We start from the raw sequence: 17264 nt of genomic DNA on the forward strand, positions 1-17264 counted from the left end.
TTCAGGAGGTGAGAGTGGATTTTCTCAAGTGCATTTTGACAGCTGGGAGCAAGGGGATCGCAGCAGCAGCAGCAACAGCTGGAGACATTCCTCGCCACGCCCCTCCTCCGGCAAGCCGGCTGTCCCTGGCGAAGAGAGTCCGAAGGGCCCGCCCGCCCCCTCGGCTGCTGCTGCTGCTGCTGCCTGCATTACAGCAGCCAGACAGGACCCGGGCACTCCGCGCCGCTCTCCTCCACTGGAAGGCCGGAGGGGAGAAGTTGCAGGAGGTTGGCGGCGTCTGCCTGATGAAACCTCTGAAAGCGATTGCTGCAGCGGGGCGTGGGGGGGGGGGGAAGGAGGAAGGAAGGAAGAGGAGTCACCCCGATCCCTGGCACACACACCCCATCGTCACCTGCTCAAGGCTTCCATCGCCTTCCTTAAGGAAAGCAGCTGCTGCCGGAAGGCTTTAGGTGGGAATCCCGAACGCGCCACCGGGGAGGGCGGGCCGCCTTGCCCCAGAATCCGCGCCTCTCAATGCGGATGGGAAGGAATGCGGGAGGATCGGGCTGTGGATGAGGGTTGAGGCACAGCAACCAGATGATGCAACGACTGCGGTGGGGTTACACAAGAAAAGGATCGCCGCTTCTCCCCCACCCCCCAAAATATCCCCAAAAATCTGGGCGAAAGGGGAGGCGTGCGCTAAGGTTGAGGATGGAGACGGTTCCGTAGGGGGGGGGTACAATAAAACCAAGCTTGCCATTTGAATCCCCCCACCTCCACTTTGCATTAGGGTCCAAATCTATGTATCAGGTGTTATTTTTTAATGGGGAGAGAGGGCAGTGCGGGTTCCCCACCCCACCATTATAAACTGCTCGCTCCGTGTGACATGAATGAAGAAAACGAGCCAAGATTAATAAAGTACAGGTACTGCTCTAGAATTCAAATGTTAACCGCAGCGTGCAACGGGGGTTCTTCGATCCAAAAGGCGAAAGTGTCCTTTTGTTCGGGTTCAGGTGCTACACCGGATATCAGATAAGCTCCCTGCCGTGCCCGCCGCCGCCCCCCCCCCACCAGCTTCCGAAGGAACACGTGTAGATTGGCGACGCCCTGGGCTCCCCTGGCTGCAAAAAGCACATGGCTTCGTCTAGATCGCCTGCTCGAAATCCGATCTTCGCAGGCTTCGCTCGGTTGCCGCGTGAGCCATACATACCGTAGACGCGCTTGCACGGTGCCCGGCAGGCAGGCAAGCAGCGAGTCTTGCTGGTGCTTAGCAAAAGGTATCGCTAAATTCATCACGGAAACGACCTGGCCCGATTTCCAAACTACTCATGCAACCCACCCACCCCACCCCACCGTTAGCAGCGCGAGTCTTGCAAGACCCACCGTCCGCATCGTCTGCAAGACCTTCCCTTTTCCCGCCGCCGCCGCTGCTGCTTGCAAGTGACCGCCCTTGCAGAGCCACGCTTTTGTTTCTTAGCGTCGCCTCCCCCCCCCCCTTTAATCGACTTCCTAACGACCGAGCAAATAAGCGCTCCGCATTGGGAATGTGAGGACGCTGCAAGGCTCAGGAAGGCGGGAGCGCGATCCACTCGCTGGACCACGCTCGCCGGTGCATGCTTTTGCAACCTGCTGCACTTTGCAGCGACTTTCCCGTCCCGAGCTCTCCGGAGTTGCTCGCTGGAGTGTGTAGTAGTTGAGCGCAGGCCACGCCCCCCGAGCGTGGTGTCAGAGTGAAAGAGAGGCTCCGGTTGGTCGGCTGGGCGGACAACATCTGCTCGACTCCTTCATTCAAGTGACACCGGAGCTTTGAGGGATATTTGAGGCACCATCCGTTCCCTTTCCTGGCCACTTCTCGCACTTGTACCAGCGCCGATCGCATGCTCCGAGCGAGGCTTGGGAAAGATCCGGGATCTCTCGTCTTGATCACCCAACGCTGCGCGCACACTTTTTTCCTTGCAAAGAAGTGTGTGTAAGAGAGAGGGCGAGCTCTCCTCCGGCCAGTGCTGTTGGCGTAGACATCGGGGCCATGCATGCTGCAGAGTGGTTAGGGAAATTCGTGACCCTGGCTTTGGTCTTTGCAAGCTTGGATCCGGTGGTGGGCACGGAAGCCACCAACCCTCCGGATGGTGCCCAAGATAACAGAGCGCCTCAGCAAAAAGGGCGCCTGTCTTTGCAAAACACAGGTAGGTTGGGCTTCCTTTACAGTATCATCAAACCGTATCGGCATGTGAGTCTAAACTCGGAAGGGGAGCAAACCGGCATTTTAAGTTCGGGGAACTGGCTCTCTGGGTGCTGCGTTCCTGTGCAGCGTGGAAGGCTCAAAAGAGGCACGGCATCGCAGGGAGGGAGCAGAAATCGGTTTTTTAGAAAATAAAAAGGCTTCCTGTAGTTTGGAAGCGCACGTGCTTGTTCCCCTGTTGGAACTGCAGACCGCCGAGCTGTGCTGCCATCTAAGTAAGGCAAAAGGAGCTCATCGCAGACAGAAGACGGGGAGGACCAGAGTGAAAGTTAGACCAGGTAATAATTATAAGCCGAGGAGAATACGTGCTTGCTCGCTCTCTCACTCTCTCTTGCTCACTCCTTTTTCCCCCCCTTTTGCTATAAAAAGATTTTAATGACTAGTCCTTTGCGTGTCTTTGCACGTTCCATACTGGTCAGCTCTCTCCCATCCTTTAATTTTCAGCAAGATTCCGGAGGCAAAAGTCTTAAAGGGGAGGCGGGTAGGAAGCAGTAGCAAAAACCGCCTTGCTGGTACAAAGGATGCTTCCTGAGCGCAGGTTTAGGAGCCGATTGAGAAAGAAAAAGAGCACTTGGAACGTGCAGACCTAAGTAGAACTGCTGAGTCTCTCTATTTTTTTTTCCTGCCAGGAGAGGCGTGCAGTGATGCAATTCACCACAGGGGGTTTCCTCTCCTTTTCCGTCTTCCCTCTTTTGGGGGGGGGGGGTTGCGCGTGATCTTTTTAATGCATACTGGTCGCATAAGTCACAATGCAGTGCAGTTTCCTTGGAGGAAACCTGCCAGGCCTGAATTGAAAGGAACAGAGGGAAGCAGCACACACACCCTCCAGTTCTCCCCAGGTTTAACTGTAGTGGAATTTGCTGCTGCAAAGCTTTGATTAAAACACACACACATGCAGGAATGCCCAAGTGCCACATGTGAATCTTATAGTTCTGTGCAATTCTCTGCACACTGACTGAGGCCAGGATGTGTGATTGGAACCGCATTTGCATCCTACCCAACACAAGCACTACATCTGGCCTCCTGGAACACCTACACACACAGAGAGAGACACACACACCCAAGCTGCATACTTACACAATGTTGGACAAAGAGCCCCTTTTCCCCATCTGCTATGCACAGCTTCTCCTGTGTCTATAGAATTCAGTACAGTGAGGTTTCCTTGAGAAGGAAATATAGGGTGGGAATTATCTGTGGGATTGAGTGTAGGTATGTTGTATGAAATGTATGTTTGTATGTGTATTAATGTTGAATTATTTTAACAATAAAAATTTTATTTTAAAAAGTTTTTTAAAAAAGAGAAGGAAATATAGGAGATGTAGCTGCAAAATCCTGCTCTGGGTCTTCTGGCCCTTTGTCCAATCAGTGTTTTAAAAAAGGAGGAATTCCTACCTGCTTGTTATTTATTTTGCTTAACCAGGATCCCTCTCTCTTAGCTTGGTTTCTGTGTGCCCTTTTAAGGAACGCCCATTTTCTTTCATGTATGTATTTTAATTATATTTTTTATAAACTGCTTCATCATTGGTGAAAACCTAGAAGCGGTGTATGCAATATAAAATGAAAATCAAAGGATCCGTGCCTTGAGCTGCCAGGGTTAGATGAGAAAGGCTGGAAATAGCTTGCAGAGAGTGATACATAAATGTGTACTAGGGCAATGGCTAGCTATATGGCACTCAAAACCTTTCCCTTTTACTTAAAATGTCACAGTGCTATTTGACTTGAATTTTTTAGACTTCTCAGCAGCTGCGTCAGTACACACACACATTAGCACACTATCAGTATTTGAAGTTTACTGGCAATGTTTAAAAAATCTGCACAAAACATGGAAGGAAAAGCTGGCTGGTTTTACTGTTGCATGCATGCGTGTGGACGTTGTCCTATGGTAGCTGAATTGGGTTTCAGTGGAACATATACTTGCCCCATTTAACACAGTAGTACAGTATTTACTTCCAAGTAAACGTGTGCACAACTGAATTGCAAATGTGTAATGAATATTGGGGGGTGGTAAATGGCAGTGCAGCAAAAGCTTGTAGCAAAAAGACTCTTTTTTCCTGTAGCTATATTAGGAGTTTTGTAATTGACTTCAGTAATCTGGGGGAGATGGGCCCAACCGTAAACCAATCATCAAGGCACTTGTTCAGATTAGAAAATCTTGACAATTCACTTTCTCAGTATCTTCAGGTACAAGAATCTTGGAAACCTTGTTGCGAATATTGCTTTAAGAGCTCTTTGGATCAGATTTGCCACATGAGACAATGGCTCTGAATAGAATGGGAACACCAAACACTGACTTTGCATTTCTGTAACTAAATGCTTGTCTCTTAATTTCTGTAGAAGGCAAGGACAGTTAATGTGTGTCTCATGCACTTTCTCCCCTTTTTCTTGAAATGATGATACTGTTAGCAAAACAAAACCTCCACCTTCTAGTATATTTTCCAGTTTTAAACATGCATTGTGATGGATGTTCATTTTCAGCTGAAATCCAGCACTGTCTGGTCAATGCTGGTGATGTGGGGTGCAGTGTATTTGAGTGCTTTGAAAACAACTCCTGTGAGATCCGAGGCTTACATGAGATCTGCATGACGTTCCTCCACAATGCTGGAAAATTTGATGCTCAGGTAAGCATAAATGCTGCAGAAATAAACAGCGCAGAGTTTTGTTAGATTTTGTTTTGTTCTGATTTTCTCAGCACATTTTCTGCTTTCAGCAAAAATGAACAAGTCTGAAACACCTTTGGAATAGGGGATGTTCATAACACAGAAGGTTCATTCATAAAGTCTCTTATTAAACTTACATCTTGCCTTCACACACACACTTGTCACTCCTTCTTAGTAGCCCAATATATGTACTGCATGTCCACTTCAAGTCCCACCAGCTGAAGAAAAACACCATATGGAGATTCCACAGCATGCTAGGTGAAACAGTATGGGGGCACTTGTTTGAAAAGACAGCTTGTATTACAGACTGTGCAGTGGCTCAGAAGTCATCTTCATTTAATGCAATGGGTGTGTATTCCCAAACCCACTTGCTTAGGAGTAGACCTCATTGAATTTGGTGGCACTTCACTCAGATGTTAACTTACTCTGTAATGTTCTTGACTTGAGGTTCTAGGACCTAGCATCCTTCAACATACTTCCATTACCAACTGCTTGCTGAGCCCAGGAACCAAAGACTGCACTGATACACCCATATAGAATAACATTTCCCATTGGCAAAAAGTTAAGCCACAGTGTGGTGTAGTGGTTAAGAGCGGTAGACTCGTAATCTGGTGAACCGGGTTCGCTTCCCTGCTCCTCCACATGCAGCTGCTGGGTGACCTTGGGCTAGTCACACTTCTCTGAAGTCTCTCAGCCCCACTCACCTCACAGAGTGTTTGTTGTGGGGGAGGAAAGGAAAGGAGAATGTTAGCCGCTTTGAGACTCCTTAGGGTAGTGATAAAGCAGGATATCAAATCCAAATTCCTCTTCTTTGTCCCTCAAATAGTGGAGATTGTTATGACACAGCATCTAGATATCCTTCTAGCTTCATGCATGGCTCTTTCTTACACACAGGATTTATTTTAATCACAGCCTGGATCTGCAGACCTCGCAATTCTAAGGATGGCTAGTGAACAGCCCTAGTTCAAAATAGTTTGGCACTTGAGGCAAGCAGAACCTCCTGCAGAGTCAATAATTAAATAACTCCATTTGTCATCCTTTTAGTGCCTGGGTTCCCAACATGGCAACCATGGGCACCTTGTTTTTTAAACTGAGTGGGGAGTTGGCTTGTTCCATTGCCTTTTTTTTCCAGGGGGTGCCTGCTTTTTTGTCTTACGGTTTATTCGTTTGGGGATGTCTGCAGCTGCTTTGCCTGGGTTTGGGACCTTTTCTCTCCAAACCATTTGTACATCGTTGAAGCATCCTGTTATTATGTCTTGTACAGCTGCTCTCCAATTTCAGTGAAAGAGGGAAGGAGCACATTACGATGGGTCAGTGGCATTTGGCTTGACTAGGCAGTTTACAGAACACACACACACATATATTTATGTGTGAAGATTTCAACCTCTTAGCATGGGTAGGGCGGAGAGCTGTCTTGCAGACAAAGGTGTTCTGTGCAGCTCAGCTACAAGGCTACTCCTCACTTTGGACTTGAAAACAAATCTTTCTAGAAATGTTTAAGCTGCTTCTTCAGACATGTAAGGATGCCTGCTTCCTTTCAAATGAATAGGAATCTATCACCCATTTTCTAATATTGAGACACCTTTGAAAACCTTTCCCTTGATTTTTTTTTAAGAACGGAAAACGAAATGCTCATTTTATATTACAATACTTGACACATTTTGTACAAGAGGATTCCCATTATGGTCCATTGCCATAATTCTCCACATTATTCTCCACATTCTCCAGCCCCCTTGATGCCCATGCAGGTTGAATTAGTTTACGTTGAATTGCTTCAAGTATTGAAACTTCATCTAGGTATAGCTTTAACAATTACAAAATGAAAATAATATATGGAATATTGGTGCATTACTCAGCAAAGAGCATCCCCCCTTCAAATGCCCTCTCATCGTTTTAATGGGGGGCATTGTTCTGTGATGAAGAAAATGCCAAACCAAAGGAACTTGCGTTCTCACGCTCAACTGCTATGATTGGTAAAATTTGAGTCAAATTTTTAAAAGAGTGTTTGCCCTATATGGTGTACAGAACATGAAATGCTCATCAGCTCGGATGACCTGAAACGTTAAGGAATGGGAAGAATGTAGGAGGATTGCCAGCTGCCTGTCATTCACCAAGGAGAAGAACTGCTGACCAATTATCCAAAGAATTGTAACACCATTGAAGCATGACTGGACTTCAAACCTAATGGCAGAAAAAGAGGGCAGAATAAGGATAAGGGATCATATAGTATGAGGCATTTTTTATCTTCAAAATCTAACCCTTCGTACCAGGCCTTTTTGGAAGTTTCAGAGTGGATGGTGTGCCCTCCAGCTTCTACTAATGCCATAATGCTATTGTGACATGCTGAATGCTGCATTTTTTCACGCTAACAGAAGGTCTCTTTTGACTGACACGGATAGGCAGGGTGAAGGACGAAGGGCCTTTTGTTAAAGTATATAATAGATAATGACAGGTTGTGACTGCAGTCCTACAGATACTTAACTGTGAATAAATCCCACTGGTTTCAAGGGACTTTAGTTCTGAGTAGACATGCATAGGTGGCACTGTAAGGCCACAGTTCTTTTGTATACCTACTTGAGAGTAAGCACTACTGAAGTCAAGTAAACACACAGGACTGTGCTGGAGAAGCTGTGTCTCTGAAGACTAAAATGACACGTTGACCTTTGCTATGGGGAGGGGCAGAGGGTTGTGTAGGGTGTTGCATCTCCATGCCCTTGCAACTCGAAAACATTGCTTAGCCACACTTGGCCTTTTCTATCTATTGCCACATACGTTTAGTGCCATCTCATAGACACCGATTTATAAATAATAAACGAAATATGCTTGGGTTATGGGAGTCTTCCCCCATAACAGCCTTCTGCTCTAGCGTATTGTGATCTCAGAACATTCATAGGCCTATTTATAAAAATGTAACGCAACTTTTTATAGGAAAGGCCTTATATCATTAGGGGTTTTTTGTATGTGATTAATAATCTGTGACGTGTAACTCTGAAGGCTTTCCGGAGAAGAGGTGGCAACTCAGCTGTAAGTGGTGCTTCATGGAGATGAAGACTTGGTGTGCTTTTTTGTGTATCTTTCTTCAGGGAAAATCCTTCATTAAAGATGCTCTGCGGTGCAAGGCTCACGCCTTACGGCACAAGTTCAGCTGCATCAGCCGCAAGTGCCCTGCCATTAAGGAGATGGTGTTACAGCTGCAGCGAGAATGCTATCAGAAGCACGACCTCTGCTCGGCAGCCAAGGAGAACGTCCAGGTCATGGTGGAGATGATTCACTTCAAAGACCTGCTGCAGCACGAGTAAGTCAGAGCTTGGCTACTGCAGTGGGAGGTGGCAGGGCAGCTCAGATGGGGAGCCCGCTCTGTGTTATCACCAGTTGCTCCAGGGACGCTCCAGTCGTGATAAGCCTGCTGTTGTGCGTCCTCACAGAATTGCACATACCCTAATTTTACTGACCTGGGAGTGTAGGGACAGCCAGCGGGAAAAGAAATGCCGCGGGGGCCATTTCCAAACCACTGGCAGGCTTTGGTGATGCAACTGAGCCTTGAGAGAGAGGGCAACGAACAGGTACATTAGGATAGCACACTACTGGGTGCCTGAGGGCTTATCCACACTTAATTCCTCCACTGTTTCAAGGCAGAGACTGCTCTTTAAAGCTCTGTGTCTGAGCTCCTTTTTTTTTCCCTCCAGAGTTTTCCCCATAAAAACCCGCTCTTTAAAGCTCAATCGCAGCAAACGGCAATCCATAGGAAACCCAAATGGACGTTTGCTCCAGTTGAATGCTAAAGAGCAGGTTTTTGCTTGGGGAAAGCCTGGGGCAGAAACGAAACAGCGTTCAGTCATGGAGCGTTAAAGGTTAATGTGGATAAGCCCTTAGTCAACAGAAAGAAATCAATGGCATTGCAAAAGGATTTCCTACTGTCTTGCTAGGCTGCCACTCCCAGATTTATCCCTTGTATCTTCTTGGATGTACTTGGGGACTGATTGATACATTGCATTTGAACTAGGTACACTAAATTTAGTGTGTTCTGGTTTTTTAGTTCAGCTGCCCTCCTGATATTTTGTACAACTGTCTTCAGCTCCAGCTGGCACAGCCAATGGTTGGGGATGATGGAAGTTGTCCCAAGCATCTGGAGGGGTTGGGTGCGGCTGTTCTGTTGTAATATATGGGCTGTGGTTTCTTAACCATCTACAGAATGTCTGTGCGGCCTCAGATGTATTTATTATTTCATAAAATGTATACACCACCTGATTGGGGGGGGGGTCAAAGCAGTTTACAAAGGGAAGCTTCTTGACTCTGTTCAGTTGCTCTTAGGGGTTTTCCCTCAAGTGCCCAAGATAAGAAACATACCTCTTGAGAACTATCCCAAAAGACATCCTGTGAATGCTTCTGTCACAGATTTTATTCTGGGGTATAGCATCTGTGGTGTAATTGTTGTTCTTTGTTTGTTTTTTTGTAAACATGACTCTGGTTACTCTGGATCTCTCTACCGTATTTCTAAACACCTTCTTCACACAGGTATAAAAGTGTGGAAAGATGGCAGGTGGTCCAACTACCACACATGTACTGTGTGGACCACAGCCTGGAAAACCAGTTTGGAACAGGGAAGGAATGTGTGGATATTATTAATGGCATGCTCAGTCTTTTAATTGAAATCAAGGCTTGTATCTTCAAAAAATTATATACGTTGCTTCTTAAAATTAAAAGATGAAAGGGAGTGGTGGTGCTGGCATGCAAAAAGAACCCTAATTAGATTTGTCCCAATACTTCTTGTTGGTGCAATGTATCCTCACATAACTGGCTTATATATTATAAGGGGAAATGTCAGGCTTCACAAACACACAAATCCTCAGAACATACTCTAACTTTACACCTGCAGAATCCTAGTGAGGCCAATTTATGGTGAATGGTTGGCAAAGACCGTACTGTTAATATCTAACTTGCCAAAATATAGGTACAAACGCTCCACTTACTTCTCGTTTCTCTTAAAAGCTCATTTCTCCTGCTTCAAGAATGGCAACAAAGGGACTTCTAAAACCTGTCTTAGGTTGAGTATATCAGTGTTAGTTCAACTTCTTATTCAGATCAGGATATGCTTTTAAAATGAATGCAGCTTTGACAGCTGTTTTTCTCTAAAATGTGGAAGCATTTGTTACTCAGTGTAACAATCAGCAGTTACTGTTTACAGCAATTCACTATGAAGGAACAGCTCTCCCCAAAATCCTGCTTTTAATCCTTCTGGGATTCTGTACAGGATTGAGACCTTTGTAGTGTTCAGGAATGGAGCTGTTGTGGAAGTGGTATAGTCCAGTGAAAATAAACTTGAACTTCTAGAAGTAAAGAGAAAAGAAATGGTTGTTTTTCAAACTATATTCTTTCTTTTTTTAAGAGAACCACCAGCGTAGTGGTTAAGAGCGGTAGACCCATAATCTGGTGAAGTGGGTTCCCGTCTCCGCTCCTCCACATGCAGCTGCTGGGTGACCTTGGGCTAGTCACACTTCTCTGAAGTCTCTCTGCCTCACTCACCTCATAGAGTGTTTGTTGTGGGGGAGGAAGGGAAAGGAGAATGTTAGCCGTTTTGAGACTCCTTAGGGTAGTGATAAAGTGGGATATCAAATCCAAACTCTTCTTCTTCAGCCTAGCATAAGACACAATATACTGAACATCTTGATGCACAGCCTTTTTCTCCCCAATTGTTATTGGAAATGGCTGAAAAGTGTCAACTCCCTTAATATCTTCAGTCCCGTGGAATCAAACGCCAACCTCCTCAATTTTTTTATTTTTGTGAATAAAAATTGCAAATGTTGAATAGTCAAACATTTCGTAGGTTCTTTTGTGTCAATTGTCAGCACCACAATCATGAGAAACACATTTGATATTTTTAAACTAATCTTGTAAAAATTTTTTGCTATGTAATCATTAGCACACCTTGATGTTAACAGTCACAATACTGTGGTCTACAGCCAGGTTGTTTGGGCGCCAGATAAGACCATGCATGACACCCCATGCCAGTAATAGCCGAAGGAGGTACAAATGGATAAAGAACTGGGTGGCTGCACCCTGTGGCAAGGTTGGTAAGGTTCCATCCTACCCTTCTTCCCAAAGGAGACCAGGGCTGCAGTAATTATTCCATATGAGTATATGACTGCAGCCTAAATGGTTGTTAAGGATGAGGACTGGGAGCTTTTTAAATGAATGAGTTCTCCAAGAAAGCTCAGAATCCAAATCTAAATTGTACATTCTGAAATAATCATATAGATATTTGAGTATGAAAGGAGGTAGCTAATCAGTAAAAACAAGAACAACGTGACTGGTTGCCACAACTTAAAACAAAAAAGAAAATTCCTTGTGATCCTCAAATCGAATATTATGGCTTGTCTGTATGACAGATGTGGAATGCAGCTAAGCTCATTAGAAACTAAAAGTCTTCTGCTATGAATAAATCAGTATGATATTATGTTACAGCAGTTAAAAAAATACTGTTGACAAAAATGCCAGTGGTGTTTAGATGATCAAGTAATACAGTATATCCATTTTTGGTGGTGGTTATAATACTATTGGAGACAAGGGAGCAACCACAAACCTACATATATATTCTCATAACACAAATGGTGAAGGAAAAGCACTATGTTTGCCAACTGGGTTTAATACCAGCTGTCATACTTGAAAATAACAGCTAGGGGGAAACACTCTTACTTCTTTGCCCCTGAAGGTATTTTGTCAAGACTATAGGCTTCAGATCTGATCTAAGCATATCCATAGGAAACATCTGTGGTTTCTAACAACTTAACAGTCATTGGCTTTAATAGTCAAAGCACTATGTTCCACATTGAATTATTCCACTCCATAATGCATAGTACAGTTTATCCCAGCCTTAACCACTCCTCTGATTGCCATTGGCAACTAAGAATTTTACCCAGACTAGTGAGGAGGCTGACGAAGAAGAGATTTAGTGTTCTGTCCATCCTTCAGTGGTCTCTCATGAGTAAAAAGTAGGTGTATTCATTGAAAGGGGGAGACAGTAGTCATGTTCATTAATTTCAATGGGATAAACATTTCCCACAATCCCTTATTCTGATATTGCAGTGGATATTTCCCTCTTCTACCAGAATCAGCCAATTACGTAGAATGGGGGCAGGCTGTGTTCCATCACTGTAATGACCCAGAGGAGATGGTGGGTATTGCCCCTCATCAATCTGTTTGAAGGAGTTTGAACGAGGCACCGGCCATTTTGTGGAAGAAGTCACTTCACAAGAAGTCTCCAGCTTCTCAGAGATGAAATAATAAGTAACAGACACTGGAGCTGCCTGGCAACAATATGATAAACGGATATGGTTCTAACACAGGAGCCCTTTCTGAAGCCACGCGTGCTTGCCCCACTATTACACCTGACACAAGCCCACCACTGTCTCAAGGGAAGGTCTGGATGCATGAAGCCTGTTGAATTTGTACCTCTGTGGATTCCAGTTCATGGTGGCTGCCTACTCATATTTAGGTAGACTTAACACCACACATTCACACTTAACAACATCCCCCAACACATTGATGGTATTGGGACAGGGGCTGGCACAGGGTGAGCATCTCTCCCCACTCTCCATGTGATCTCAATTTCAGGGAGAGAAGCATCTGAAGAGGGCTAATATGGCTCCAATAACTGGTGCAATTCTCATAATATTGGGGGGACTAGTTCCTGAACCATTTCCAACAACCAGAACCCACCCAAATTCCACTGGGAGCACTGCACTGGCAATAGAAGATTTCTCTCCAGGAAGGCTTGCCTAATACTTTCCAAACCACTATCTTATCACCTCTCTGCGCCAAGGTGAACGCCTTTTGATCTGCCCAAGTCTTTTTCTTTGTGATTTACACTGAGGGTTTGTTGTTGCTGTACTTTTGTTTGTTTTAAACCTGACTTCCATTGTTAATCTTGTTTTAAGAAACTTTTCTGAAATCTGAAAACTGAATTTTCTGAATTCTGAAAACTGTTCTGAAAGTCCTGGGACTGAAGAACAGGGTGGTAGGAAACCGCAATTCAATGTGGGGCTGCTGAGCTGCCTTTGTCTTTTGGGGTCAGGCCTGAAATATATTGATTATTTTCTTCTGATTATTTCTTCTGATTATTATTTTTTCTCCTAGGCCGTATGTTGATTTAGTGAACACCTTGCTCACTTGTGGAGAGGAGGTTAGAGAGGCCATCACTCGGAGCGTCCAGGCCCAGTGTGAACAGAGCTGGGGCAGCCTGTGTTCGATCCTGAGTTTCTGCACCTCCGTCCCACATGGAGATTTCACCCTTGAACCAGAGAAGAAGCCAAATGAAGTCCCCAGATCCTCTATTGGTCAAGGGGACATTATAGTCCACCCTGAACCTGAAGCCAGAGAGAGCTCCCGAAACACCAGAGGGGAGAGAGGTAGCAGGCTTCCTGGGAATGCCCAGACCCGCTCTAAAGCTGGGAGCCACAGTCCCAAAGCGGCTCACGGGATTGTCGAACAGGCAGAGGAACTGTCTGACTTCTCTGACATCCGGAGGTGAAAGGAGGATGTAGCTCTTCTTTCCCCCTGCACCAGAACCTTCCTCCATTGAGTTCATCTTCTTATCTAGGGGCATTCCAAAATATGTACAATATAGAGGGGTGGTGTCAGGCATAGGGCATTGTGGGATATGTGGCAGTGACAGTGTATGTATTATAAGTAACAGAGGAAAAGCAACAGCTATTGGTTATTGATTGTATCCAGCAAATTCAATGTGTAGGTGCAACAAAATGTATTCATGTAAATCCTTTCATCTCTTCAAAAAAAGAGGGGAAATGGGAGATTTTAGATGCAAGTTTGGGGTGGTGGTTAAGGGATTTGACCACATTTTAATTGGTGAACATGTAGACCAGGTTCAACATTGAGTCTCAAGGCAGAAAATAATCTATAGTCTCCACTCTGTTAGAGGCAATGAGGGCTCCAGATCAGCTGCAGAGAAACTCAGATACAGAGCTCTGCATAGGGGACCTTGGAATTGCAAACTAAATTGTCTGTCTGAGCCATTGATCCTGTCTAAGTGACACCACCTGCCTTAAGCATCCCTTGCATTGGTTTGGGTGGCTCTTAGCTGACCTCTTCTGCTTTTTGTTCCAGTTTCCTTAGGAAATAGGCTGATGAGGGAATCAGTTTCTGGACAAGGACATTTTCAACCAACTCAAAATCATGCCAATTTCTTTTTTCCCCAAAAAAAAACATCATAAAAGAATCCACCTGGCTTCTGACTGCAGTGGGTTTCCCAAATACTGGTAACTCGCATCTTATGATTATTTCACTTGCACGAGCCTGGCTGAGGGAAAATAAATAAAGAAATGGAGAGCAGGGGAAACCCATTCTCCTTTTATTTATTTATTTGTTTATTTACGCATAAACACACTGAGCAAAGCTGCGATCACAGACTTACCTGGCTTTGGGAAGCATCCCAGAGCCCTTGCTGTGTCTGCAAACTTCCTTAAGCTGGGCAGGCAGACACCTGGCTTTGGGAAGGAGGCGTGAGGCATAAGGGCTCTGGCAGGGTCCTAGAGCCCTCCTTCATCTTCTGTAAAGCTGGGCAAGTGCTTACTAGGCTTCAGGAAGGAGGAAGGAGGACTCTAGGACCCTGTCAGAGCCCTCATGCCTCCTTCGCAAAGGCAGGCAAGCCTTCAGAGAGCCCGAAGGAGGTGTGCTTTGAGAAGGTGGTGGAAGGGCTTTGGGACACTGCCAGAGTCCTCACACCTCCTCCCCAAAGCAGATACGTAACCCTCCACCCTGGGGGGGGGCGCTTCCAGGGGTTCACCCTACAACCGCTGAAACCCAGCCCTCGTGTGAGATGCGAGTTTCCTGTACAGCGTATATATGGTGGGCTACAACTTGCTTAGACACGAAGCTCTTTTTTTTTTTTTTTTTTTGGAGGTTGGAAGAAAAGTTCTTCTCTTCCTGAAAGCAGGACCACAATGTTTGCTGAGCTATAGAAATCCTGTGCTCTAAGGTTGACTGTGTGTGTGTGTGTGTTGCCAAAGAAATGATGATGTAGAATAAGCGCAACCCAGCACCGTGCAATGATTTAATCAGGATAACTGCAGGAAGCTTAACTCGTCTTGACACCTCAGCCCCAGCCACATTTTCTTGGAAGTAACTTCCCATATATTTCAGTGGAACTTGCTTCTCCTAAGTGCGTTTTGGGCTACAATCTCTGTTATTATCCAGAGTTAATATGCTTTATTCCATCTTTACTTCTAAATAAATCTCTCTCTATCGTTAACTAAGATCACTCAGGACACTACATTGCATGGGAAGGACTGTAGTAGTCCTTAAATCGATGAAGCAGGTTTTGGTCAGAGATGGTAATACTACATTAATAGCTCCTGTGGCTTCAGAACGCTTTGGCGACAGTTCCCTCAGTTCCCTCAGCGGAAAGGCAGTATCAGAACGAAATCCCAGTGTAGTGGCTTCTTCTGCACACCGACCTCCTAGGTGCAGGGACTTCCCCAGTCATGGCCATGTGCTAGCCTCACTCGGACCAGGAACAACATAGTATAAGCCTTTCCTCCCTTGAGGAACAATAGAATTGTTCATGCAGCCAGGGAATTTTATTTACACTATTTCAAACAAGGGCAACTTTTGTGATTGTGTCAAGCAGTGAATCCAGGTCCCACTGAAGCAACAATATAGATGAGGTCCCCTTGTTGATGTAAAATTGTTTGAAATGATAACCATACCATCAGCTTACATAGGTACAACCCCAAAAAATCAACCCCCTATATTTTCATGTCACTAATTGAATCTTATGGAAGTCAGATTTACTTATGGGAACCAAAACACAGAGACACCACTGAATGTCTGTCAACCGATCACCTCAGCATGCATATAATTTATCTTCATTCAGTAAATATATGTTCCCCTTATAGCTTACACAAAGGAAATTCAGGTGTTTTTTGAGGAGGTGGATATAATACCTTTTTCCCCCTCTGTATGAAAATTGGATGTATGTGTTCACCTACTGATTCCACATTTTCTTTTATTGTAAATATTTAACGTTTCTATTTATTATAGTTTCTCCATTTAAAAATAATAATAAATCTGAGCACTGCTGGCTAAGGTAATTTAAATATATTTCAGGACCTGTGTTGTATATATTAATGCCACTAGTAGATTTTTGTTATTGTTTAAAGCAAGGGAAATATAATTTTATACACTCCATAATGTTATTGACAGCATAAATCACTTATTTATTGTTAACTTTCATTTCTAAGAGATAACAAGTGCATTTAACCTGATAGTTTTGTCAAGACATCTGTATAGCCTTACTTCTTGAAAATAAACAAATTATCAGCTGTCCGCTCAAGGAGCCAATAATATTTTAACCCGCATAACTTGTGACAACAACAAAAAGTTCTTTTAAAATTATGGACACAGCGCAATTAATGTTAAGCAGTTCTGCTGTATACTTCTGTGCCTGTTTACTCAGAAGTAAATCACAGGGATTGGCCACACTTCTGCTTGTCCTAACACTTTCCCCCAGAAAAACCCTGAATTAGAGCAATTCAGAAAAACCCTGAATTAGAGAATTGCTGAATTAGAGCAAATGTCAATGGGGTTTTTTGTGGATTGACATTTGCTCAGATTCAGTAGTAAGGAGCAGGTTTTCCCGGGGAAAGCGGTGGGGCAAATGTAAAAGCAGAAGGGTGGGTGAGTCCTCAGCGCATTCAACAAGACTTGCATCCAGGAAAATGGACATTGGATTGCAGCCTTTATATTCTTGCTGGGTTGTATCCAATGTTGGTCATATACAGCGAGGACCCATTGAAACTAATGGACTTAACTTACTTGAATTCATTAATTTCAGTGTGTCTACTCTGAGTTGGGCGTAGTTGGCTACAACTCATGGAGCTCAGTCATTAAGTGAATACATTTCAGCCTTTGAAAGCAGAACTGAAAAGTGCTTAACTGGTTGAATCATGCCAGACTGGTGGAAAACGTCCATTACTACTGCTTTACAGTTTCCATTCATTTCAGTACAGAGCTACTATCCCTTCAAACAGGTTTGACAAATCCACTTAGCACAACACGGGGATCCCTCCCGCAAATCTGGAGAGCAGAATCAATGCGACCCTCCCATTAACTCCAGAGAAGATGCAAGGCTGCCTCATATGATGGGCTCTGGAGCAAGCCAAAGTAATTTACACTTCTGTCTGCCTAAAGCTCCTGTACAATGAGAAACTGTTAAAAGATGCATATCTGAACCCACATATGTGTCCACCACATGTATCGATCCAATGCGCACTTTTGAGAGGAATGGAACCTTTTGCGTGGAGTCAGTACGTGCATCCATTTAAAATGTGTGTAAACCTTTAAACCTTATGCCTAATAAAGAACTTGCCACACCA

General features: G+C 44.6%; 1 protein-coding gene and 1 long non-coding RNA gene across 2 annotated transcripts in view; one reads left to right on the plus strand and one right to left on the minus strand.

Moving 5' to 3' along the window:
* Window positions 1-527: 527 nt before the first annotated feature.
* Window positions 528-15377, plus strand: STC2 (stanniocalcin 2). The gene is made up of 4 exons (XM_081178769.1): window positions 528-2162; window positions 4694-4836; window positions 7959-8170; window positions 13009-15377. Exons 1-4 carry the CDS (start codon window positions 2006-2008, stop codon window positions 13400-13402), a joined length of 906 nt encoding a protein of 301 aa, XP_081034895.1. The 5' UTR covers window positions 528-2005; the 3' UTR covers window positions 13403-15377.
* Window positions 3994-17264, minus strand: part of LOC308578597 — a 68796-nt gene continuing 55525 nt past the window's right edge. Inside the window, exons 2-3 of the long non-coding RNA XR_014004012.1 lie at window positions 6976-7056; window positions 3994-4849 (exon numbers count right to left, since the gene is read on the minus strand). This is a non-coding gene — a long non-coding RNA (uncharacterized lncRNA). The remainder of the gene's footprint in view (window positions 4850-6975; window positions 7057-17264) is intronic.

Source organism: Podarcis bocagei (assembly GCF_964188305.1).
Source record: "Podarcis bocagei genome assembly, chromosome: 2".
In the NCBI taxonomy this organism is placed as follows: Eukaryota; Metazoa; Chordata; class Lepidosauria; order Squamata; family Lacertidae; genus Podarcis; species Podarcis bocagei.